This window comes from Halichoerus grypus, chromosome 14 (assembly GCF_964656455.1).
Source record: "Halichoerus grypus chromosome 14, mHalGry1.hap1.1, whole genome shotgun sequence".
Lineage (NCBI taxonomy): Eukaryota > Metazoa > Chordata > Mammalia > Carnivora > Phocidae > Halichoerus > Halichoerus grypus.
The window spans coordinates 6,105,063-6,132,372 of NC_135725.1; the positions used below are offsets into that span (position 1 = coordinate 6,105,063).

Sequence of the window (27,310 nt, forward strand, 5' to 3'; positions counted from 1 at the left end):
AAACCAAAGGACAACCGACAGAATGGGAGAAGATATTTGCAAATGACATATCAGATAAAGGGCTAGTATCCAAAATCTATAAAGAACTTATCAAACTCAACACCCAAAGAACAAAGAATCCAATCAAGAAATGGGCAGAAGACATGAACAGACATTTTTCCAAAGAAGACATCCAAATGGCCAACAGACACATGAAAAAGGGCTCAATATCGCTAGGAATCAGGGAAATCCAAATCAAAACCTCAATGAGATACCACCTCACACCAGTCAGAATGGCTAAAATTAACAAGTCAGGAAATGACAGATGTTGGCGGGGATGCGGAGAAAGGGGAACCCTCCTACACTGTTGGTGGGAATGCAAGCTGGTGCAGCCACTCTGGAAAACAGTATGGAGGTTCCTCAAACAGTTGAAAATAGAGCTACCATATGATCCAGCAATTGCACTACTGGGTATTTACCCCAAAGATACAAAAGTAGGGATCCGAAAGGGTACGTGCACCCCGATGTTTATAGCAGCAATGTCCACAATAGCCAAACTGTGGAAAGAGCCAAGATGTCCATCGACAGAGGAATGGATAAAGAAGAGGTGGTATATATATACAATGGAATAGTATGCAGCCATCAAAAGGAATGAGATCTTGCCATTTGCAACGACGTGGATGGAACTGGAGGGTATTATGCTGAGCGAAATAAGTCAAACAGAGAAAGACATATATCATATGACCTCACTGATAGGAGGAATCCTTAATCTCAGGGAACAAACTGAGGGTTGCTGGAGTGGGGGGTGGGGTGGGAGGGACGGGGTGACTGGGTGATAGACACTGGGGAGGTTATGTGCTCTGGTAAGCGCTGTGAATTGTGCAAGACTGTTGAATCTCAGATCTGTACCTCTGAAACAAATAATGCAATATATGTTAAGAAAAAAAAAGAAGAAGAAGATAGCCGGAGGGGAAAAATGAAGGGGGGGAAATCGGAGGGGTAGACGAACCATGAGAGATGATGGACTCTGAAAAACAAACTGAGGGTTCTAGAGGGGAGGGGGGTGGGAGGATGGGTTAGCCTGGTGATGGGTATTGAGAAGGGCACGTTCTGCATGGAGCACTGGGTGTTATGCACAAACAATGAATCATGGAACACTACATCTAAAACTAATGATGTAATGTACGGGGATTAACGTAACAATAAAAAAATATGGTCCAAAAAAAAATGGTCAAATAGTTTGAATGCAAACTTGTCCAAAGAAGACATATGGATGTCCAATTGCCATGTGAAAACATGCTTATCATCACTAGATACTAGGAAAGTGCAAATTAAGCCACAAATAGATACTTCTACACACCTATTAGAATGACTTTAAAAAACACGACAACGTCAGTGCTGCCAAGAATGTGGAACAATTGGAGTGCTCATACTTTGCTGCTGGGAATGCAAACATAGTCTAGCCACTATGGAAAGGTTTAGTGGTTCCTTATAAAGTTAAATATATACTTACCACATGACCCAGCATCCTACTCCTAGGTATTTACCCAAGTGAAATGAGAACCTATGTTCTCACAAAAATCTATACATAAGCATTTATAGCAACTTGATTTGTAATTGCCAAAAACAGGAAACAACCCAAAAGTCCCTCAACTGGGGAATGAATAAGCAAAATCCGGTATATACATACAGTGGACTACTACTCAGCAACAGAAAGGAATAAACTGCTGGTACATGTAACAACATGGATAAATCTCAATTGCATTATGCTAAGTGAAAGAAGCCAGACAAAACACATCTCTAGGTATCTAGTGGATAATCCCATTTATATGATAATCCAGAAAATTTAAAACCATAGGACAGAGAATAGATCATTGGGTACCCGGGTTTAAGAGTTGGGGAGGGTTTTTTGTTTGTTTGCTTGGCAAGTGGTGGAATTGTTCTGGATCTTGATTGTGGTGGTGGTTATATGATCACATGTTTGCCAAAAACTCATAGATGTTTCTATTAAAAAGACTGAATGTTACTGTATGTCAATTTGAAAATAAACAAATGTTTAAAAAATGAAATGAAAATGTTTTCTGCCAATTTTTCTTTTCAAACTTTAAGCTGTTTTATAGATAACAGAATAGAGCACCCACAGACATACAATTAAGGAAAGAGTTCATGATGAATGGTTTATGTGGGTCGTACTCAGAGTCAGTCAGTCTTCATCACAGTCTTTAGGAAACACATTTTTTTTCAAGCATTAATCCAGCAAGAAACAATTGTTTTTTAAATAACTGTAATTTCTCTCAATAAAGGAATGGTTAAATAAACTACAGCATGTCCAATAAAATACATAGAGCCACTTTAAAATGAGTGATATCTGTATTTGCTGATTCGGAAACTATAAAGAACATATCTTGCTGAGTGCTTACTAAGATTTCTTTTAGTGATATTTAGGAAAATTTTTTAATGGAGAAACGGGTAGATAGTACAGTGTTATGGGGAGGAGGTTATGTAGGACTGGGGCAGGGGAAGGGTTTCGGGGAAGGCTGGTACAGTTCTACTACTTGATAAGGGTGACGGTTACAAGTGTTCCCCTTATGGTAACATGATGCTTTACACTTGTTTTATGTGGTTTTCTGTACCTGTGGTATCTTTTACAACACAAAAGTTTAAATACAGAAAACTTTTAAAGGATATTGAATCAAATAAAATGAACTCCTGTGAATCCATCACCTACCCCAAAAACCAGAACATTACTAAGGACATACATCTACTTCCTCCACCAAAGATAATCAGCATCCTGAATATTGTGTTTATTAATCTCTGGCTTATTTTTTAGCTCTACCATATAGATATATATATTGCTTATATCATATTATTATGATATGCATATCACATGCATTATATGCATATATTATACATATATAGGTATATTGCAATATATAAGCAATATATGTAGGTATATGTTTATAAAAAGGACACTGTGCTGTATGTTGTCTTCTGTGTTTGATTTCTTGTGTTTTTTTAATCAATACTATGCTACTAAGACTCTTAAATGTAGTTGCCTATTTTTGTAATTAATTTATTTACACGCTATATATTTTTCCATTCTGCTAATATACCACAATTTATGCATTATCCTGTCGATGGGCATTTGGTTGTTTTGGGATTTTTTTGGAAGGACTAACAATGCTACTGTAAGCATTCTTTTTAAAATTTAAAAATAGAAATTTACATAGGGCAATAAAGAATTATATTGATTCAATTCATGTTCTCTGTTTTTCCTTCTCAAAGAGAGTGCAAGTTTAGGGGTGAACAAGCACAGTGAGGAGAATGAGGCCATCAGTGTGGCCATCCTGAGAGTCGTGGCTGTTCTCGGGCACCGGATGCTACAGCCTGATGCCTTCAAACGTTTTTTAAAGCATTCTTTTTTAAAGAATTCTTATATTTTAAAATTTATATTTTTATCATACAAGTAAAACTTGTGTATTTCTTTTAATAGACAAGTAAGGGTATAATACTTCTTTCAATATACAAGTAAACGCATACTTCTTGTTAAAAAAAAAAAACACCTGGGAAACATAATAGTTAAGATTGTCCTTTTTAATTCTCATCCCAGATGGCTTTCCCTCCCCAGAAGTAAGCATTCTTATCAGTCCTTAGATCCTTTTGTTACTTTTCTCCCCTCAGGTAGCCTCTATGAGAAACCTTTGAAGTTAAAACTCCTTAATCAGGGAGACATGAAAGGATAAGACTTACAAAGAAAAAATACCCCTGAGGAGAAGGCAGTCCAATTTAGGCAGGTAATTAATATTTGTTTGAACTGATCCTATCTGCATAATGCATAGTGGGAAGCAGAGAAGAATTCCAAATTCGAGGAGAAAGCAAGATACAACATGTTTATACTTTCCTTTTGGTTAATTCTTAAACATAATTCATCATACATACTTTTTGGTTTTGTGAATGTCCAATATCAACATTCAATATATGTCAATAATCACACTTAATTCCAAAATCCCATTCCACAGCGGGAGGACTGGGGGCTGTCTGCCCCGCCTGCCTGTCATCATCACCGTGGCACGGTAAGGCAGGAAGGACATTAGCTGTGCGGCCTACTCACTGAGTAAGCTCGGGTAAATTAAATAACTTTTCTGAATGCCAGTTTCCTCATCTGCCAGATGGTTATTGTTTCTGTAAGACAGGGACATGGGCAAGCACAGGCCACCCTGGGCACCATTCTTTTTACTGTTCATGTAACAGAGTGTAATCCCACTTCCTCTCAAAGAAAGCCTTCAGCCTGAGGACCCCCATTCTCATCATTGGCTTCAGCTAGGGGCAACTGCTTACTCCTCTTTCTCAGACCCCCTCCTTTTGCCCTTTCTTACCTGCTGTCTGATGAAGCTGCATTCCCAGGCTCATGATTAACAGAAGGAGGAACATGGTCTGTACTCGATCTGAAATAGACAATTGAAAGTCTCAGAGCCTCCTGCAGTTTTGCTGGGTCTCATGATTTGGTGATTTGCTCATTCCTGAACACAGGGAAATGACCCATAAACAAGCCCCTGGAGAGAAGATAAAACTTCTCTTCCAGGGGCTCCGCTGTACCCCAGTCTACTGCCTCCTGGTGGTCTTGAAGGCAGTAGAGTGGGGTACAGCGGAGCCCCTGGAAGAGAAGTTAAAAGTTGATTGCCTGGAGGAGAAGGGAGACAAGGTAAGAGGAAGCAAGGTGTTCTTTATCAATCCAAATTAGGGGCTCTTTGTCCTTTCCTGACCATGAACCAGTTCTCATGAATCACCCACACTGGTGATTATCTGAGCCCCTTTGTCTCTTCTACGAAGCTTCCCATAGTTTTTTCAGTAGTGGGTCCTTGAAAATCAAATGATTGTCAAATGGATAATGCACACCAACTTCTTCAGGTGGACTTGGACTCTGGGAGTCAGATACTCAAGGATAGCGCTCAGTAGAACAGAGCTAAATTCTCAATAAACACTCGTTATTTGCCTGAGTAGGAAAGTGTCAAGTTCTTTTGAGTGTTGTGATGGAGTTTGCCCATTATTTGAACTACCTGATACTAAGAAGTTTAGACAGAGAGAGCACAGAACTGGCTACACTGAGTGGCTGCCCAACCTTGGTCCTGCTCCACCTCCTACGCTTCTACCTTTGTTCTCAGACTTTCTTGAACCCAAGGACTTCTCGTGGTTGAGGCAAAAGGGATCTGGATCAGGTGAATGACATGATCTCATTACATTTTCAAAAGAGGACTCAGCTTTGGTGTAGACAATAGACTCTTGGGAAGGACAGTGGGTTGGACAAGATTAGAAGCAGGATGACCAGTGAGGAATGTTTTCACAGAGATGATAGTTTGGATTGAGTGATGGTGCTGGTAGAGGTGAGAAGTGGTGTGAAGGAAGGTATATATTATATACAAATATATATTTGTTGCTTAAATTTATTTTTTCCAGCAGCCTTATTGAAGTATAATTGACATACAATAAAGAATTGTGTGTGTGTGCATGTGTGTGTATATACATATATACTTAAAAGACAGACAATACAGTGGTACAATTCAGTGGTTTTCAGTATATTCACAGAATTGTGAAATCCACACCACTATCTAATTTTGGATCATTTTCATTACCCCAAAAAGGAACCCACTACCCATGGACAGAAACTTCCCAATTCCCCTTCCCTCTCCTTCCAACCTCTGGCAACCACCAATATAATTTCTGTCTCTATTGTCTTGCTTATTCTGGATATTTCATAAAAATGGAATCATACACCATGTGGCCTTTTGAATCTAGCTTCTTTCACTGAGCTTAATATTTTCAAGATTCATTTATGTTGTAGCACATATCAGTACTTCATTCCTTTTCATGATTGAATAATATTTCCTTGTATGAATATACCACATCTTGTTTATCCATTCATCAGGTGATGGACATTTAGGTTGTTTCTACTTGTTGGCTTTTAGAATAATGCTGCTATGGACATTCATGTACAAATTTTTGTGTAGACATGTTTTCAATTCTCTTGGATATATAGCAGTGGAATTTCTTGGTTAAATGGTAACTCTATGTTTAACTTCCTGAGAAACTGCCAAAGTATTTATTAAATATATAATGTGCAAATACTTTCTCTCATTCTGAAAATTGTCTTTTCAGTTTCTTGATAGTGTTCTTAGAAGCACAAATATTTTAATTTAATTTTAAAACATAAATTAATTTAATTCTGATGAAGCCAAATTTATTTTCTCTTTTATTGCTTATGCTTTAGGTGTCATATCTAAGAAACCATTGCCAAATCCAAGGTCACAAAGATTTACATCTATGTTTTCTTCTGAGTATTTTATAGCTTTAGTTCTTATATTTAGGTCTCTGATACATTTTGAGGGCTTTTTAAAAAATAATAATTGTTCTTTTATAGCCTAAATCATCATAATTTTGGCCACTGGAAGTCCCTTCAAGGTAGCCTCTGTTTCCTTTTCACACAATCCTATTAATCTTGGGAAGTTTGTTTGCTTTCTGTACAAATTGCCTTAAGCTGATTTCATGTCTCTGCTGCCCAAGTATGCAATTAGCCTTTCTCGAAGAAGTCCTTTTTTTTCAATTTTTCTAAAACTAGAAATAAAATAAAACCAGTTTACCCATTTCTCCCACCCCCTAAATCTCTACCTCTGGCAACCACCAATCTGTTCCCTGTATCTATGAGCTTGGTTTGTTTGTTTGCTTGTTTGTTTTAGATTCCACATGTAAGTGAAGCCATACAGTATTCATCTTTCTCTGACTTATTTTGCTTAGTATAGTAATGCCCTTGAGGTCCATCCATGTTGTTGCAAATGGCAAAATTTCATTCTTTTTTTGGCTGAGTAATATTCCATTACACACACACACACACACACACACACACACACACATACACACAGGTTGATTCATATCTTGGCTATTGTAAATAATACTGCAACAATACTGCAATGAACCCGGGGTGTATATATCCTTTTGAGTTAGCGTTTTCATTTTCTTCAGATAAATACCCAGAAGTGGAATTGCTGGATCATATGGTAGTTTTATTTTTTATTTATCATTTTTTTAGGAACCTCCAAACTGTTTTCCATAGTGGCTACACCAACTTAGAATCCCACCAATGTGCACAGGGGTTTCCTTTTCTCCACATCCTCACCAACGCTTGTTATTTCTTGTCTTTTTGATACTAGTCATTCTAACAAGTGTGAGGTGATACCTCATGGTGGTTTTGATTTGCATTTCCCTTATGATTACTGATGTTGAGCATCTTTTCATGTACCTGTTGGTTATTTGTATGTCTTTTTTTGAAAAATATCTATTCAGATCCTCTACCCATTTTTATTTTGACTGTGTGTGTGTGTGTGTGTGTGTGCGTGTGTGTGTGTTACTATTGAGTTGTATGAGTTCTTTAGATATTTTGGATATTAACCCTTTATCAGATATATGATTTGCAAATATTTTCTCCCATTCAATAGGTTGACTTAATTTTATTGATGATTTCCTTTGCTTGCAGAAGCTTTTTATTTTGATACAGTCCCAACTTCTAATTTTTGCTTTTGTTGTTTTTGTTTTTGGTGTCAGATTCAAAAATCATCACCAAGTCCAATGTCAAGGAGCTTATCGCCTAGGTTTTCTTCTAGGACTTTTTTGGTTTCAGGTCTTATATTCAAGTCTTTAATCCATTTTGAATTAATTTCTGTGCATGGTGTAAGAGAGCAGTCCAGTTTCATTCTTTTGTGTGTGGCTGTCCAATATTTCCAACACTATTTATTGAAGACTTTGGAATATATTCCGCAGTTTCTTCATTTTGCCTGACTCTGTTTCTACACAGTAGATGAAACAACTACTTCTCCCAGTCTTGAAGAATTGGTCTTATATAGGAGATGAAATTTGATGTTCAACCCTGCCTCAGCTCTTGGTTGTCTTGGAAACCTTTGTGCTTATCCAAGCAGCCAGTTCTATTTTTAATAGCTCCCAGTAGTGGACGATGTGCCAAGATCTGTCAGTAGCCCAAAGGGGAGGATCTTAGCACCTAGACTCAAGTTGGTTGAAAGTCAGATCCTTAGGCAGCAGCTTGTGAAAGTATGCAAATAATACAGTCCTGTGGGCTGGAAGTGTAAGTCCTATTGGCCACCAAGGCCAGGCAATCTGGAGGTGTTCTCTGGGTGGCAGTCACAAAAATCTGGGCTCCAGATGACTATATAAGCTTTCTTCCGGATCATACTGGTTAGCGGAAGCAAGGCAGAGGGAGAGCACCAAGATGGCGTCCACAGCCTATGTTCCTTGAGAGCAGCTCTGTAGGCCACTAAAGGTGTGCAAGACCTTAAGACTGCTCCTCAGGCTGAAGCTCTAGGAGAAGCAAAGAGGCTCCCCTCACAGCAAGACCAGGGTGTGTACATCAGTGTGCTGTCTATTCAGTGCTCTGGGGGCAAGAGCCTGCCAAGAGACATCTCTGATTCTCACAGTTCCCTGGAAAGGAGTAATTCAAGCCCCTGGCCAACAGAGGCAGTTGATGTCGGGGTGGGGAGTCACCTGGGCAGCTGCCGCAAAAGCCAGTACACCAGACACCTTGAAGGCTCCCTGCCAGGAAACGCTGGTGTTCGGGTGAGTGTGCAAAGAGCACCAGCCTTCCAAGGTCCCTGGAAAGAATTACACCAGCCCCTAGACGTGTGTCCATTAGAAGCCTGCCCCTCAGGCTGCAGCCATGCAGATCAGCTAATAGGCTTTCTTCACAGAAGGACTGAGCTGCAGGATCTGTGGCTATTCTGGCTCCCTTACATTTCCATATGAATTTTAGGATCAGCTTGTCCATTAACACACAAAAAAAGGCAGCTAGAATCTTGATAGGAGTTGCACTGAATCTGTAGATCCACTGGGGAAATTAGCTGTGATGTTAAGTCTTCCAAATATGAACACAGCTTGTCTTTCCATTTACTTAGGTTTTCTATCTTTTCTTTTTTTTTTTTAATTTAATTTTATTATGTTACGTTAGTCACCATACAATACATCATTAGTTTTTGATGTGGTGATCCACGATCCATTGTTTTCATATAACACCCAGTGCTCCATGCAGTACATGCCCTCCTTAATACCCATCACCGGGCTAACCCATCCCCCCCTCCCCTCTAAAACCCTGTTTGTTTCTCAGAATCCATAGTCTCTCGTGGTTCATCTCTCCCTCTGATTTACCCCCCGTCAGTTTTCCCTTCCTTCTCCTAATGTCCTCCATGCTATTCCTTATGTTCCACAAATAAGTGAGACCATATGATAATTGACTTTCTCTGCTTGACTTATTTCACTTAGCATAATCTCCTCCAGTCCCATCCATGTTAATGTAAAAATTGGGTATTCATCCTTTCTGATGGCTGAGTAATATTCCATTGTATATATGGACCACATCTTCTTTATCCATTCATCTGTTGAAGGGCATCTCGGCTCTTTCCACAGTTTGGCTATTGCGGACATTGCTGCTATGAGCATTGGGGTGCATATGGCCCTTCTTTTCACTACATCTGTGTCTTTGGGGTAAATACCCAGGAGTGCAATTGCTGGGTCATAGCTCTATTTTTAATTTTCTGAGGCACCTCCACACTGTTTTCCAAAGTGGCTGTACCAACTTGCATTCCCACCAACAGTGTAAGAGGGTTCCCCTCTCTCCACAACCTCTCCAACATTTGTTGTTTCTTTCCCTGTCCATTTTTGCCATTCTAACTGGTGTAAGGTGGTATCTCAGTGTGGTTTTTAATTTGAATTTCCCTGATGGCTAATGATGATGAACATTTTTTCATGTGTCTGTTAGCAATTTGTATGTCTTCTTCAGAGAAGTGTCTTTTCATGTCTTCTGCCCATTTTTTGACTTGATTATTTGTTTTTTGGGTGTTGAGTTTGAGAAGTTCTTTATAGATCTTGGATACCAGCCCTTTATCTGTAGTGTCATTTGCAAATATCTTCTCCCATTCTGTGGGTTGCCTCTTTGTTTTGTTGACTGTTTCTTTTGCTGTGCAGAAGCTTTTTATCTTGATGAAATCCCAAAAGTTCATTTTTGCTTTTGTTTCAGTTGCCTTTGGAGATGTATCTTGAAAGAAGTTGCTGTGGCCGATGTCAAAGAGGTTACTGCCTATGTTCTCCTCTAGGATTTTGATGGATTCCTGTCTCACATTGAGGTCTTTCATCCAGAAACACAGTAGATCAGATCAACGAAACTAGAAGCTGGTTCTTTGAAAGAATTAATAAGATCGATAAACCACTGGCCAGACTTATCCAAAAGAAAAGAGAAAGGACTCAAATTAATAAAATTATGAATGAAAGGGGAGAGATCACGACTAACACCAAGGAAATAGAAACAATTATTAGAAATTATTATCAACAACTATATGCCAACAAAGTGAGCAATCTGGATGAAATGGATGCCTTCCTGGAAACCTATAAGCTGCCAAGACTGAAACAGGAAGAAATTGACAACCTGAATAGGCCAATAACCAGTAATGAAATTGAAGCAGCGATCAAAAACCTCCCAAAAAACAAGAGTCCAGGGCCTGATGGATTCCCTGCGGAATTCTACCAAACATTCAAAGAAGAAATAATACCTATTCTCCTAAAGCTGTTTCAAAAAATAGAAACAGAAGGAAAGCTTCCAGACTCATTCTATGAGGCCAGCATTACCTTAATCCCCAAACAAGGCAAAGACCCCGTTAAAAAGGAGAATTTCAGACCAATATCCCTGATGAATATGGATTCCAAAATCCTCAACAAAATCCTAGCTAATAGGATCCAACAATACATTAAAAGGGTCATCCACCACGACCAAGTGGGATTTATCCCCAGGTCTTCTATCTTTTCAAATAAGAACTTATGCGGTTTGCTGTCAGGTTAGATATGCAGTTTGACAAAAATAGAGAAATCCAGGAAAATTTCCAGATTTGAGGCTTGAGGCAATAGGGCAATGGAAGTACTAATTTTAAACTGAAGAAGACAGAGAATAACAGATTAAGGAGCGGAAATCAGTACGTGGTTTGAGATGTCAACTAGTCATTCACATGAAGATGTTTAGTAAGCAGTTGGATAACAGTCCAGAGTTTCGGGTAGAGATAAATTTGGGAGTCCTCAATGTCTACCTGTTACTTAATGCTAGGGGGCTGTATGACATTACCACAAGATACACATGGGAAAAAAAGTGTCCAAGCATTGAGATGTGGGGCATTCCAACATTTAGGGATCTCTGGGAGGGAGGGCACTAGCAAAGAAGATTGAGGGGAAGGGCAAAAAGGCAATTAATCAAGTCTTTTATTTTGTGTTTTCTGATGCTTTGATAGCTGACGCTTGCTGATCCTACAGGGACTGCCCCTCCCAGGATTAGCCAGTTCCTAGAGACAGTAAACAACTCACCCAGGGGAGGCCTTTCAAATGCAAAAGAAGCAACCCAGAACCCCTAACTCCAACCACCTTCTTTACTGCCCTAACCACCCCAGGGCCAGGTACCATACAACAAGGAACAGCCCCTATGTTCTAAATCCTGATGAACTATTTCAACCTAGACAACTGCAGCCTGCTAACCCGGCCTTGCCCATTCCTTCTTGTGGAAACCACAATAAAGACTTCTGGCCACATTTCCGCTTCCGTTCTGCCTCCTGTCTGACCCTGGTGCTTCCCTGTGTGGTCCCTGCAGTGTGGCATGCCTCCTTCTCTCAGGATCTGAGAACACAACAAACTATTTTTTTTTTCAATGGCAGTTATCTCCTGATCTGTTGGCCTCGCCATACCTCAATTATAATGAAAGCTAGAGTTTAAAACGCAGTGCTACAGGAGAGAATGCTCAGTTGAGCCAGATGCTGTGGAGAGTTGGTATTAGCAGTGTGGAGGTCATGAGTGAGCCTGCCAAGCAGGACATGGGGGATTTGGTGCAAATGAAAGCCTGCGTAGAGTGGAAAGAAAATAAGAGTAAGGGTGCAGAGACAACAGAATATAGGCAGTGCTTCAGAGTGCTATAAAGGGAGCGAGCAATGAGGCAGTAGCTAGAAGGGACTGTCCACAGTGGGCTGTAGTCTTGTTCACACTTTAGGGAGGGACATGTTACTGGGCAACAACTGGGGGCCCCATCAAGTGCTTTCCATTGGGAAATGCTGGACTTAGCTGGACTTGAAGACCCTCTCCCTTATTGAAAATGCAAATGTACCCAGACACGGTATCATCTTAATGCTGTACTTGCGCAGCATCCTTATTTCTGGAGCTCAAAACGATAGCGTGTAACATGCTCTGGCAACAGAAAGGATGCCTGGATCACCCACTTCTGGCTGTAACTTCCCTTTCTTCCTTGCCCGTCAAAGGGGACTTTCCTTGTACACTCCCTCCTTTGTCCAAGAGAGAGATAGACACTGCTACGAAGATACTTTCCAACCAGCTGCCTTCTTCCTTCTAGGGATAGTATCTTCTGTGCAATGGATAAGATCTCACACTCTAAAGTCAGACACATCTGAGCTCAAATCCTGGGTCTAGAAATTATGAACCTCTAAGACCCTGGGCACTTTATGAAAACTCTTTGTGCCCCATTTTCCTATAATACCAATAATAATAACACCGACCTCAAGCCAGAATCTTGGGTGTGTCATCTTAAACTTACACATCTCTCATCTTGCAAATCTAGTCTATCCCCCAGTCCTGTTAATTCTGTGTCGGGATACTTCTGGATGATGCCTTTTCTTTCTACCACCCACTGCTATCACCTTAATTCGGCATCTCATCACTCCTCTTTATACTGTAGCAGAGCATCCTGCTCAAAATCCTGTGATGACTCAACATTTCACTGAGAATAAAATCCTAAGTCCGTCTAGTAGCCCAGGCAAGAGGGACATCTGCCTTGAGCCCCACTCTTTAGAGGACCCAAGGGTGGCCATGCCTCTCCCTGCAGTGTGAGGTGTTTGCAGAGCTAAGAGTGTCCTCTGGAGCTCTTGACCCACCACCCATTACAATTTGGGTTCTTGGGGCTCTGGAATTCTCTAAATGGCCCTAAGCCTGCTCCCAGGCCTGCAGGGCTTCTTCCCCAGATCCATTGCCTCAAGGGTTGACCTTGCTGCCAGTGTGCAGCTCCCTACATCCAGAGACTTTCCTTGCTCTTTCTGGTGAAACTGCCTCATGCAAAATTGCAAAAGCACCACCTCTCCAGCATTCCCAACTCGCCTTACTCTCTCACTTTCCCAAAGCACTCATTACCACTTAACATACCATATAATGTACTCATTTGTTTATATTAGATTATCAGCTGCCGTCTTCCATAAGAATATAATCACTTTAGTGATTATTTAGGACAGAGATCTTTGTCTGTTTTGCTTACTAATATCCTTCAGTCCCTAGAACTGTGTCTGGTAGGAAGCTAGCACTCCAATAATACTGGTTGAATGAATTAGCCCTTTACCTGGTAGGCAGAAGAATCTCCGGAACATGGAATTATCAAATGTGATCATGACACTCCTGCTTAAAAGACTTAAATAGCTCCCATGATTTATAAGGTAAAGTTTTCCTTAACATGGGCTACACAACCCTTTGTGATCTGGTCCCTCCTGCCTCAGCCACAGAAATCATACATGCACTTTCCATGACTAGGTCCTCACAGGTGCTCTGAGATTCCAATCTCTCATATCTGGTCTTATTTTATTTTGTCCAATCTTACTTTTCCCCCATCTCAGGTTCTACTTGGGCTCAAAGAAACTGTCCTGAGTCATAAATATTTCCTTAAGTGGCCTTACATTCTTCTGCCTTCAACAGAAGGAGATAAGCCTTTCCTAACTGCTCTTAAGCTATTCCTCCTGCCTCAGTTGTTATCTGCTATTAACTAGTGTTAGCACTTACCTCCTTGCTGGTATAGTAATTGGTTATACATCTGTCTTCAGAGTTCTTTGAACTGTGTTTGGTCCTCATAACAATTTTCTTTTTCTTTGTGTGTGTGTGTGTGTGTGTGTGTGTGTGTTTCATGAGTATTTATGAGTGTTTATAACCAATTATGACGGTTCCCTGAATGGACAGATGAATGAATGCATGCGTGGCCATTTAGCATCATACTCTAAGACTACTGGCCCCCCAGTTGACTCCTTCCTCTATTGGAGAAACAAAACTTAATTTGGTTAATAATTTTGGCCCCAAATAAGAAAGAAATTTTCATCAGTTTAAGTCACTGACAGCGGAATGGGCTGCTAATGGGGTGGGGACGTCATCACCCCTGGAATTCCTTAAGCAAAGGTGCATGTTGAAGGAAGTGTTTCCACAAGAGATGGGAGGTTAAAAGAATATCTCTTTAGTAGGATTATTTACAAGGTTGTCTCCCCAAAGAATGTTCCCGTGGGTACCTCAAGCCCCTCCCCAAGCTCTCTCAGAAGGCCAGTTCCTCTCAAGGAGACCTTTGCCCTCTGGGTAGCTCAGGAAGATGAAATTTTCTGAAAGAGTAGGTTCTGGAAACCTTCAATATTAGGGAAGTATGAACTCTTTTATATTGAGGCTGGCAAAGCCTGAGAGAGTTTATTTGGAGAACTTATGGAGCGTTTTGCCAAAATTAATTAACTCAAGGACCATTTACAGAGCATCCATATGTAAGGCTCTCCTTTGGCCAAAAGCACATAGAGATGACTTCTCTCCATGAGATGAAATGAATGTATTCAAACAACCATGCCTCCTCCTTAGCCTCCCCTTTTAAAATTCACCTTTGTTTGGATATAAGTATCTCTTACTATCCAGGCTTGCATGGCTTTTCATTTTTATCTTAATTGTATATTCCTTATGTATGCGTTTGCTTGTGCTGGAGCTTCCATCAGGCAGAGGATGCTCATTGTAGCTATCTTTTCTCAGGCAAGCTACCCTTGAAGGGACACAATGGATCATGAGCAGAAAAAAAACAGTTTTCAATCACATGATCGGTTTAGCTGAATTTCTTAATCTCTGGATAATTCTTAATGAATTTCTGGGTAATTCTTAACAATTCTGCCAATGAACACACCCTAGCGGTTGAGGTGTCATCATGGTATGAAACGGAGTAGAACAGCATAGGATATAAGATTAAAGAACATTTTCTGGTGGCTCTACGAAGAGTCATGAAGGGCCTCTCAGTCACGAGTTCTCAGGCTTGAGAGAGAAAAGAAGCAAAGGCTACTCTTTTTCAATTGGTGAAAAGTCCTGCTCAGACTGCTGCCCTGCCTTTGCCCTCCCCCAGGTCACTAGTGAAGGTGCTTCTCTTAATGGCACGGTCTCTGAGCTAGGCATTAGGAGACATTAGTCTAGTTAACCTCTGTTTAAGTTTAACTTAAATTCAAATTGCATTCAAATTGCATCCCCCAGGTCACTAGTGAAGGTGCTTCTCTTAATGGCACGGTCTCTGAGCTAGGCATTAGGAGACATTAGTCTAGTTAACCTCCGTTCAAGTTTAACTTAAATTCAAATTGCATCTCAAATAGTCTAGTTAACCTCCGTTCAAGTTTAACTTAAATTCAAATTGCATCTCAACGTTTTAGCCAATAAATACTATGCTCCCACTTTTTGCAAGTCTTTGAATTAGGGAATCAATTCAAATCAAAGTGGGGAACCAAGAAAAGGATTCATGTAAGAAAGGGTTCCTGCCCTTGAAGACATGATAGTGTAATCAGAAAGCTAAAATTCTGTACACATGAAAAATGGTAAGAAGTGATGTGAAAGGTTTTGCATAAAAATGCCCAAACCGTGGAAGCTGACTGGTGGAAGGACACTTCCAAGATGAGTGGGATTTGGAGAGTCAGAGCTACTCTTTTTTTTTTTTTTTAAGATTTTATTTATTTATTTGTCAGAGAGAGAGCAAGTACAAGCAGGGGGAGAGGAAGAGGGAGAAGCAGGCTCCCCACCGAGCAGAGAGCCTGATGTGGGACTCGATCCCAGTACCCTGGCATCATGACCTGAGCTGAAAGCAGATGCTTAACCAACTGAGCCACCCAGCCATCCCGAGTCAGAGCTACTCTTGAGGCTCCTGCAGAAATGTTAGAAATAATCTCAGAGGTTCACACACACAGGGCTTGTTGAGGGGGACTGGGAGTAGCATACCTATGCTGGAAATACAGGTTGAGACAAAAATGTCAAGAGCTTAATGCCAGGTAGATCTGCCAGGAGGAGATAGTGACAGTAACTCAACAAGTGAATGACAATATCGAAGGAGTGTTTGAAATAGATTAAAGCTGGTGGGGGTTTTTTGTTTTGTTTTGTTTTGTTTTTATCCGTATAGAATTGAGGGAGTGAAATGGAACACCAGTCACTCAATTAGAAGGTCATGGTATTAATCCAGATATTTGGTAAAGTCCCTGATTCAGGGTCAGAAAAGGGAAGAAAGGCAGAGGAAGGAGAAACTTATTACAAAGCAATTGACAAAACAATTGACAAAGCAATTAACAAGTGATCATCCATTCAGGAAAGAAGGAGAAGCAACAAGTGGACTGTGGTTTTGAGACCTGACAATCAAGACAATACTGATGCCATTGCAGAAGGGTGGGACAAAGAAAATACTAGATCAGGAGCCAAGTTTTAGTGCTAGGTTCTATGAAATGAATTGGGTTTGAGTCATGAAGTAATTGAAACAGTTCAAGAAAAATGAAAGTCTAATGTTTGGGACACAATTCAGTGATAGAGATAAAGATAAAAAAGTTATTCCAATATGCAAATGTTAATTGACATTGGGGAATAAATTAACTCTCTTAGGGGGAGACTATAAAAACACAGGTTAGAGAAAAAAGGTCTGAAGTCTGATGAATGCCCCCAAATTAGGAGAGCAGGCATAGGAGACCAGAGAAGAAGGCAAAGAAGAAATGGTCCTAAGAGTATGAGAAGTTCCCCCACTATAGTATCTCAGAGCCAAGGGAGGAAAACTCCAAGAAGCAGAGGGGGTTGCTAACAGAGGTCTGGAAAATAAGAACTAGGAACCAGCCCCTGGAGGGGTTAGAGAGGGCTGGAAGGCATTGAGCTGACTAGGGCTGGATAAACGTTCAGATTCCCTCATCCATCCTGGAATTCTGTTGGTTGATGAAAGCCTGGGGGAACATAACCTGTGGAAGCCCTGCCGCAGAAGAGCAGGTTGCGGCACGAGGAGGTCAGGCTGCAGGGGCCTCATTCCATGATAACCCAAGTATGCCCCAGTGAAGGCTCATGCTGTATTTGGACACTGCTGTGTGGAATAAAAACATCACACAACAATCTATAGAATCTGTCCCATGCATCTTAAACCAAGTGAACTCGGAAGCATGACCTGAAATCCTGTCTCTGAATTCCTTTGCACTGTCTCCTCAAATCAACCCCAAACTGCCCCCTGTATATTCCACAAACTTCCCATATCTGGGGATTCAAGCTGCAGACTCATTAAATCAAATCATTTACAACTCAACAAGCACCTAGTGAGCGCCTACGCACTGTGCCAGGCACCTGGGATTGAGGGAACTTAAAGGTGCGGTCCTTGCCCAGGAAGAACTCTGGTTGAATGGAAAGGCTCATACACAAGAGAAATATGGGGAGAAGACACCTGGAAGCTGCAGGTAAGGAAGAGCTGCTGGTAGTGAGAGTTCAGGTGAGGAACACACATAGACCACCTCTGAGAGACAAGAGCAATATGGTTCATCCATTCATTGACCCTTCGGCTTGGAAGGGAGCTTGGAGAACATCCAGTCAATTGGCATTTGACTCCTGAGACTATGTCTGATCACTGTTGACACTGAGTATTCTTGCTGTGCATTTTGTCAATGGATATCTGTGATTCTGTTCCACAGAACCGTAGGAGTTCAGGGTTAGAAGGCCTTATTTGTAGGCAATTTCACTCCAGCTGCTCACTTCAACCCTCTCCCACAAGAATCCATGGTCATATCTTTTCTACCATCAGCACCCAGGCAGTGAGCAATAAAGAACAATGGCTGCAGGTTTCTCTCATTTAGCTAAACTTGCTCTAATCGAATCATGTTTGGTTTTTTTTTTAATAATGGTTGCCTGTATTATAAGTTAATTTAATTTTAGTTGCTTTTTTTGTTGTTGTTGTTGTTCTGTGTTTTAAACAGCTTATTCTTAGAGCATAGCTTGTAAACACACTGGCTCGCCTGGGATGGTGATTGCCTGCCAACGGAATAACCACAAACAGATGTCTAATGTAAAAAAAAAAAAAAAAAAAGACACAAATTTTTAAGTTCCAATAACCCTCCCCAATTCTAGGCTGTGAGACAATCTCAAGATAGTTCATTTTTTTCCACTGCGCATTTATTATGTGCAGAAAAAAAAAATCTCCTCTCCTAAAACTTCCCAACACGAGTAATAGGTAGACGAGCAAGCAGGAGAAATCCCACTATTTTGGAGACAGCCAGAAATGAGTTTGTTGGTGTGCCTGAGCACAACTGCCAGGGCAGATTTCCTCCTGCCCCCAGTGATATGGAGTGAAAGTTTGCCCACACTTACCCAACCGTGGCGGCCTCATCATTGTCTGCAACACCTACTCAAGGTAAGAGAAAATCTCAACCTACTAAATACTCACAGCAGAACTTGGCACCACTCCTCAGGGAAAGACGGAAAGGAAAATACAAAAACATACAGTTTCTCTTGCGTCAGATCCCCTCCTAGAAGCCAACAAACAGCCAAAACAAAACCAAACAAACGTAGGTTACTGCCTTGAGCACTACAACAAGCAGTAGCTCCAAACCAGGACTCTTCCTGGCTGGCAGAGGGACATACAAAGATGGGTCATAAGAAGCTGTCCCTTAAGGTACCTGAAGCAAGGGAAGAAAAGATATCATCTCCATCCAGCTCAGGCTTCCTTGTAACATGAGGGTAATTCAAACCAAAACCGGTTCTGAGGAACTGACCGAAGCCCAACCTACTGAGAAGTTTTGGTTTTGCTTTTAAGCATGGTTTCTCTGCCCTCAGGTACCCCTTGAACTGTGTCCCTGGGGAAGCTGGTACAAGCTTAGCGGTAGGAGAAGGGGAGAGAAAGAACACCAGCATGTTCTCGCTCTGCTCCCGGGACCTTACACAGATACCTTTGTGAGTTTCCCAGGGTTGTCGTCAGAAGTTATCCCAGATTGGGTGGCTTCAGACAACAGACCCTGTGCTCACAGTGCTCTCACATTTCTGGAGGCCAGAGACGTGTGAAATCAGGCCACACTCCCTCTGAAGGCTTTAGGGAAGAATGCTCCCTTGCCTCTTCCTAGCTTCTGGTAGATTCTGGCAAGCTTTGGCATTCTCCTGGGCTTGTAGCTGATCACTCCAATCTCTGTCTCCATCTTCACATGACCTTCCCTATGTGTATCTTTGAATGTCCTTTCCTCTTCTTAGAAGGACACCAGCCATTGGATTATTGCCCACCCTAATCCAGGATGACCTCCTCTTAATTAATTACATCTGCAAATACCCTACTTCAAATAAGGTCATATTCTGAGGCTGCGGAAGAACATTATTTAACCCATTTCATTCTTGAAGCAATGTGTGGTCTAGACACCGTTAGGCCCATTTTACACATGAAGAAAGTGTCGAGGTCTAGCAACCCTTCCTCAGTTGCATGCTTAGAAGGCCTTATTTGTAGGCAATTTCACTCCAGCTGCTCACTTCAACCCTCTCCCACAAGCATCCATGGTCATCTCTTTTCTACCATCAGCACCCAGGCAGTGAGCAATAAAGAACAATGGCTGCAGGTTTCTTGAACGTAGGCCTCTGTGGTCCCACTACATTGTGAGGCTTTTCAGTAGTAAGACTCAAAGCAGGTGCAAAAAAAGGCCAATTTGAAAGCAAGTCTGGATGACCAACCTCGTTCCTATGGCCCCATCCCCTTGGGCTCATAGGGATGGGATGAGCAGGGACAGGGCCTGAAGCTCAGAGAGGACCTGCTTTCTTAGCCACATTTCTTTAATGTTTCCTTGTCCTCTCTCCATGCCTTGCCTTTAATTGGTTTTCTTCTGAAAAAGCACCGTTCTCCTTTCCTCCTTGTTCTTTTAACTGCATCCCTCAAACAAGAAGGAATGAAACTTGTATTGGCTACAAATGGGACTGGCTGCCTAGACCCCAAGGACAGGGCTCTGTCTGTGGGAAGCCGGCCTGCCCCTGGGGACCTGCTTCTCCACCCACAGCTCCAGGTTGGCGGTTTCGGGGCAGATGCCTGTTCTTACTTGACCTTCTTCCCCGCTACCGTGATAGTGTGAGGAGTGGGCTGTATCCCCTGTGTGGTTCTCAGTTTAGTGTCTTCAGGATCCCCACACCACCCACCAGCATTCCTGCTTGTCTTGAGGAGGGAGCTGCACTCCCCCCTGTATGCCTTCCTCGGTCTGGCCTAAGCCCCTCCCTCTCTGCCCACTTCTCTCCACTCTTTGCTCCGGGCTCTTCTCTGCGCAACTGAGGTTTAGGAAAAGAGACTCACCTCAGACCAGGGAAGCCTGGGGTGTTTTGACAACAGCACCCAAATAAAACTCCAACTGGTATCTCAGCACATTTGTTTGCCTCCTAAATCCATACGCCTCAACCAAACACCAGCGGGATAGATACCAAAGTGTTAACAGTGGCGTTTCTGGGTGGAGGACTTGCAGGTGACTTTTTAAAGGTGCCTTCTTTTTACTTATCTTTTATTTCCTAAATAACTTGCCATGGACACAAATGACTTTTGTAAAGACACAGAAATAATCCTTAAAAATCAGTAATGGACAGTACAGTTCAATTGCTAACCAACGGCAACAAGAAAACATTTTAATAATTTGGCCAAGGGCTTATGTCTGTTCCCAATTTATTTAATTTAGTGTTGTTCCCTTTATAATAGAAGATCCTGGAGAGACATTGCTGCATTGTGCGTGCGTGTGCGTGTGCGTGTGCGTGTGCGTAGGATACAGACCACTCCATGTTGCACTGATACTTGGTAATGGAAAATTAGAATTTAGGTCATAAATATTGCAATATGATAAGCATAGTCATGACCACCGGTCTGCAAGGCCCCATCCATCCATTTTGTAGAAGGGAAAATTGATGCAAAGAGAGATTGTACGTCTTTACCAGGATCACCTTGTGAATTCAGGGCAGAAGGCATTTCTATCCTTTCTTCCCCAAATATTTTCCTCCAAATGCAATGTATATAATGTAATATGATGTGAGGTAAATGTTCATGGAAAGCCCCTAGAAGAGTCCTTGTCAAAGAGCAGGAGCTAAATCAGCGTTCACTAGTGCAGATCCAGAAAACAAGTCCGATCTTTCCCACCCTGCTTCACCTTATAGAGAAAAAAAAAAAAAGAGAACATAGCCTAAGAGTGAGAAAGAAGTGCAGCCAGGGTTTGGGGGAAATGAGAAAAGATCAAGAGCTCAGGAAGGGTGAGAACTGCAAGGAGCCAGCAGGTTATCTAGAACCAGCCTTAGCAACCTCCCCAAAGCCAACAACCAAGGTTTTGATGTGGGTTTATCTGGAATGTGATGAGAAGCAATGATAGCTAGCCCCCTCTCTTGAAAATGGAGAATGTCATGGGCACCTGGAGGCAGAGAGGGAGAGGAGACCACCTGAGGACACCCTAAAAACCGGCTTTCCTTGACTCATGATCAGCCCAGGGGCTGGAAATCAGCCTCTCGTGATCCTACAGAAGTCACGCATGTGGCTTGGATCCCCCTTGACCCCTGCCCTGACCCCTGAAGGAGGGCCTAGCTTTCACGTGAGGAAAGGGAGGGTGCGGAAAAGGTGTTCTGGCCAGAGCAACGGAGATGCACGTTTGTTTTTATAAGGAAAGAAGTCAAGGTTTGGCTCATTCCCTGAAAGCAACTCAGATAAAAGGGAGGTTTATTGGAAGTTGAATGGGTTGACGTAAGTTACTGATGAAGTATTTTCCTGCCCCATCTCGCCCCAGGTGACCGCATCTGGACGAAACACTTGGGACACAGCTGCTTAGACAGCAAAGTTACCGCAGTCACAAAGGTCAGATTCAGTAAGGGGAGTCTCTGAGGTCCAGGGCCGGGAAATGAGGGTGGAGAATGGAGGAGTGGCGGAGGCTGACCTGGTCCACTAGCCTTTCTAATGTGAAATACAAGAGAGGGATTCCAAAGACAAGGAGGACATTCTGGGGACCTGAAGGGAATGCGGACTGTTCTCTTCCCCTCATCTTTGGGGGGAAAAAGGGATGCTGGATATCCTGAGGTTTGAGAGTGCTCTTAATAAAACATGACACTTGCTTTTTGCCTGGAGTTTCTGAAGGTGGGAGGGAGGTTCCCTGAAGTACCCCATGCCTGGGGGTGGGAAGGGCTGCAGGGTTGTTTTCAGAGATGAAGAAAATGGGAACACCCCTCATCCCAGGCCCTGGAGCCCTCAGTGACCATCAAAGACTCCATGGCTCCTGTGTCCTCAGGGGACACAGAAGGGAGCTAAGCCACAGGCACAGGGGTCCTAGGACCTTATCAGAGACAACACTTATTGACCTGAACCAGACCCAGCCTGGGAGTATTTGTATCTCCCACTGCAAGATAGCCAAACCACATGTTTACACTATTCTGGGAGTAGGGGGAAGATTGAAAAGGATATGAGATTGGAATTTCAAGGGGGACTGGGCTCTGTCAGTTCCCCTAAATGTTAAACCTAGAGCTGCTGTATGACCAAGCACTCCTCTCCTAGGGAGGAATATAACCAAGAGAAAATGAAATAAATGTCCATACAAACACGTGTGCCCCAACGTTCGTAGCAGCATTATTCATGATAGCCACGAATGGAACAAACTCAACTGTCCAGCAGCTGATGAATGGATAAATCCACTTTGGTGTACCCACCCAGCAGAATAGCATTCAGCCTCAAAAGTGACCGAAGTACTAATTCAGTCTAGAGTGTAGATGAACCTTGACAAAGTCATGCTGAGCGAAAGAAGCCAGTCTCAAAAGACCACATACTGTGTAATTCCATGGATATGAAATGAGAGAAATGGAAGAAAGCAGCAGAGAAGGGAGAGACAGTCCTGACTAGAATTCTGGTCCTTGTTGCAGTCCCTTCTGCAGTCTGGCCTGTGGTTTCAGCGTCAGGTTTGCCTAGACAGCTGGTGGAATTACAATTTTTGCTCAAGTGTTACATCAGACAGTTCTAATAACACAAAGGAGCAGAGGAACCTGAGATCCCCTCACTGCTGCATGCTGACACAGGCCTGGCCTCATTTGTAGGGTGGTTTGGGGGAGAAGGACAAGGTAGAACTAGGGAACTAAATAATCTACATGCATCCCAATGTTTCTCCTGTTTCCTGGTCCTGGCTCATCTCTGGAAGGACAGAGGAAGATAAGACTGTCGGCCCCAGACATCGAGGCCCGCTCTAAGATGCACCTGGTATGGTCTCGGTAACTCAGGATGGAAGGTTCCCCAGAGCCAGCACCCAGTTTTAGTGTGTGTGTTGGGGGTGGGTTTTTCCCACACCAACTAAGCAGCTCTTGGACACCAGCTGGGCATCCTACAATTCAACTTAATTCCAACACTACCTACCCAGAGATAATATCAGATTCCACAGGTTGAGGGCTCAGTCCTACAAGACTGACCCCACTTCATGTGCCAGTCCCAAGTCCACACTGCTACCCAGGCTTCCGATGGAGCACCTACTGATTGGAGGTTCCCATGACCCCTTCTTAGGTTTGGTTAATTTCCTGAAGAGGCTCACAGAGCTCAAGAAACCCATTTACTCACTAGATTACCGACTTATTACAAAGGATATTAAAAAATACTAATCACTAGCCAGACGAAGAGATACAAAGGGTGAGATCCTGAACAAAGGCCCTCCTGTCCTGGTAGACTGTGGGCCCAGCACAGTGGCATGTGGAAGCATTCTGATTCCCCAACCCGGAAGCTCTTTGAACCCTCTCCTTTTGGGTTTTTATGGAGGCTTCATTCCATAGGCAAGATTGTTGAAATCATTGGCCATTGGTGAGTGATTTAACCTCTGACACCTCTCTCCTGCCAGGAGGTCAGGGGGTTAAGCCTCCAAGTTCCAAGCCTCTAATCACACAGTTCGCTCTCCTGGCAACCAGCCCCAAACTTAGGTGCATCCAAAAGTCACTTCCCTGACATAACAAAAACATAGCTCTTGTCACGTGCGAAATTCCAAGGGATTGCAGAGCTCTGGGCCAAAGACCAAATGTTTCTTTTAGAAATCACAGTATCATACAGCCCTTTCATCCAGGGACTCCCTAACCATGGCTCATTAAGACTACAACATGGTTCCAGGACTGAATGGAGGAGGGAATCTTTCTCCTACGTCCTGGACTGATGTCCTTTCTCCTTAAGATCTTTGGAAGAAGACGCAGTGCTTGGACGAAGTGAGGGGGACATCTGAACTCAACCTCAGATAAAGGAAATAAGTTCTCACATTGACTCTTGGTTTCAACTCAGTTAAAAAAGAAAAGAAAGTGAAGTGATGATTCATCTTTTCAAAGGCAGTCAGAGATAGGAGAAGACAGCTGACTCATGTTTTGAGGAGACTCTGACCCAGATCAGTTTTTCCCAACCCTGACTGCACATCAGAATCCCCTGGGGAACTTTAAAAGCCTGGAGGTGCCTGGGCACTACCGCAGACCTCCTGATTGAAAATCTCCATGGTTGGGGTGCAGAAATAGGCATTTAGGGGGAAACTTTGATCAAGTGATTTTGATGTCACCAGCATACCCTAACTGATGACTCAGGAATAGAGAATGCCACGGTTGGATTCCTCTGGACACCGCCATCCTTGTGAAGGAAAGTGAGTAAAAGGGAGGAAAGGAAGGTGAGAACCCAAAACCAAACAGTGGTTATTGCAATATGTGCTTTATATCTGCCTCTGCTTCTTCGATTTTCTCTTGTAAGACGAGCTGATTTCATGATCCTCAGTTTACCCACGGGGGGAATATGCAAGCACTCTGATATGAGGTACTCTCCTAAGATGCCAGAGCTAGTGGCATGTGGGGATTTAGAAACCATAGTAATCGGTCAGAGGAGGGAGGCACTATGTGGAAAGCAGACAGAAAGTAGACACTGTGTAGAAAGTAGAGCAGTGGACACAGGGCAGAAAAGCTGGATCGGGCCCCACTCACACCAGCCGTGTAACTTGACTGCTCTGAGTGGTGCTGGGAAAATGCCTGAACCAGCAGAAGGAATTTTGTGAATGGTATTTTCTAATTTATATAGAAAATTATTACATAGTAAATTATAATTTCTTGAATTAGGTTGCATAAGTGGCATGTTAAAAATTAGTGACTGCTTTACTTAATGATCATTTCTACTCTGAACATGGTGCCAGATGAGGGAGAAAACAGAAAACCAAAAGAAATTAATATGCAAGCGTTGCTCTCCCTGACTATTACTCTGAAATCATAAGGCCACATGGCTGTAATTTCCAGTGTTTCACTCTAAGAAGGGTGTTTATTAATTAAACGATGTTATGTTCCTGGCACTGGGGATGCACAAGACATTGTCTCTGCCTTGAGGAGCCCACGTCCAGTGGGGAGAATGACAAATGAACAGAATTATTGTAGAGGGTGGTAAATGCAGGCACAGAAACACCCAACTATCTTCTAGCCTGTCTTGACAACTTGCCCACTGAGGGACACTGGAGTCTGTCTCTCATCCTGAGATGGGGTGTTGGTGGTGACAGTGGGGGGCAGTGTAAGTGCCGCAATAGAAGTAGCTACTAGGTCCATATATGGTATAGAGGGGACTCAGTCATTTTAAGTTGGGAGGTCCAAGAAGTCTTGTTTTACAAAAGAGGAAACTGAAGCCGACAGGAGTTAAGCCAACAGGTGGTGTGGGTGGGGGGGTTGCTGAAGAGCGTTCAGCACAACAGGGGAAGAGGACAGAGTCTTACTCCTAGCATCGCTCGCTCCTTCTCAGATCGCTGCACCTTCTGCTCCTCCCTGCAGATAAAGGGCAGGTGAACTGGGCACGGAACAGCACAGGGGTCATGATCAGAGACCTCTGTCCAACTCTCTGTTTCATCTTGTGCCAGCTGTGGAAGCTTGAACAAATGACTTTCTCTCTTGGTACTTGTTTCATTATCTGTAAAATAGGGGTAAACCTAAAATGTCGAACGTTATATAGATTAAATGGTTTGAGACATGGAGAGTGTTTGGAACAGGGCCTGTTAGCACATAGTAAGTGCTCAATAAATGTTATTTATTCTTATGCTATCACCTGATTGGCGTGGTCAACCCAAGATCATATTTGCAAAAATATGATTAAAACCTAGCTCATTCCCCCCTCAGAATTAAAATATAGAAAGCTTTGTTTTTTAATTGCAAAATGACACATTGTATCATTATAAAATATACTTTAAATTAAAAAAGAGTAAAGATTACCCATATACCCATACCTGAGATAATTGCTAATATTTTGGTGAACATAATTTTCTAGAGCTCTCTGGACAGGAATATAGGAATGTAATTTTAGTACATGTCATTATATTAGGATGTTGTTCATTGAACTGCTTTTATCACTCATCAAAGATATTGTGAGCATCTTTCCATGTCAGTGATTATAGATTCCATGATTTTTTGTAAAGGCTGATGAGTATTTCATTGTATGGTACATCACTATTTAAGCCATCATTATTGATGGTCACTTAGGTTATTTCCAATATTGTTGATACTACAAAACAATGGCGCCATAAATGACCCCACCCAGTGAGCTCTGGGCCCTTGTCTGATTATTTCCTTGGGAAAACTAGCTATAAGGGGTATCTCTGGATCAAAGGGTATATACCTGAAGACACATGTCCCACTAGAGTAACACATATTGTGGAAAAACAGACTGGCTAGTCACCTGGCTTAATGGCACTTACGAAGCCACCAACTTGTGGTTTTTGCAGCAACTCAGGACATAGTTGTGGGAGGGCAAGTGGGCCAGTGGTCAGTTGGTAGGAGGGCAAATATTTGGAGGCAGTCCCTTCCCACAAATTTCAAACATGTTCCTATGCCAGCAGGTAATTTTTCAGACCTGAGAAAGAACTCAGTGGGAGAATTTACTGATCTCGTTGGGCCACCAGGGGTATGCAATTTCTTTGAATATCTGGCTTTTCCAGGAAATCAAATAGGGAAGTTCATTTGGTTGAAAACGTCACTTAACTTTTGAGGAACCTTCTGAGGGTATAATGTCCAAGGGTATTTTGCTCCAATCATGTTTGGGGAAGATTTTTCCTAGCCTCAAGCTTTCCTCATCACCTGGCCAATAATCTCGAGCATTTTCCTTAGCAAATAAAGCTGGGATGTGCAGCAAGAAAAGTGAGTGGTGGCCATGAGACTCAGCACCTTCTCCTGCCCCGAGAGTAATAAAAGATGAATCGAGTGTGGAAAGGACATGGACACAGGCTGGACCACATCTAGACTTGGCCAGTTCAGACTA

General features: G+C 42.4%; 2 protein-coding genes across 3 annotated transcripts in view; both read right to left on the reverse strand.

The window, feature by feature from the left end:
• PDCD1LG2 (programmed cell death 1 ligand 2) overlaps nt 1-18,788 on the reverse strand; it is a 63,934-nt gene extending 45,146 nt beyond the window's left edge. The window contains exons 1-2 of the mRNA XM_036084146.2: nt 18,729-18,788; nt 4,356-4,424 (exon numbers count right to left, since the gene is read on the reverse strand). Coding sequence (XP_035940039.2) covers nt 4,356-4,410 — 55 coding nt within the window. The 5' untranslated portion in view covers nt 4,411-4,424; nt 18,729-18,788. The remainder of the gene's footprint in view (nt 1-4,355; nt 4,425-18,728) is intronic.
• The window catches only part of RIC1 (RIC1 partner of RAB6A GEF complex), a 347,665-nt gene that overhangs the window by 267,974 nt on the left and 52,381 nt on the right, over nt 1-27,310 (reverse strand). The window lies entirely within an intron of this gene.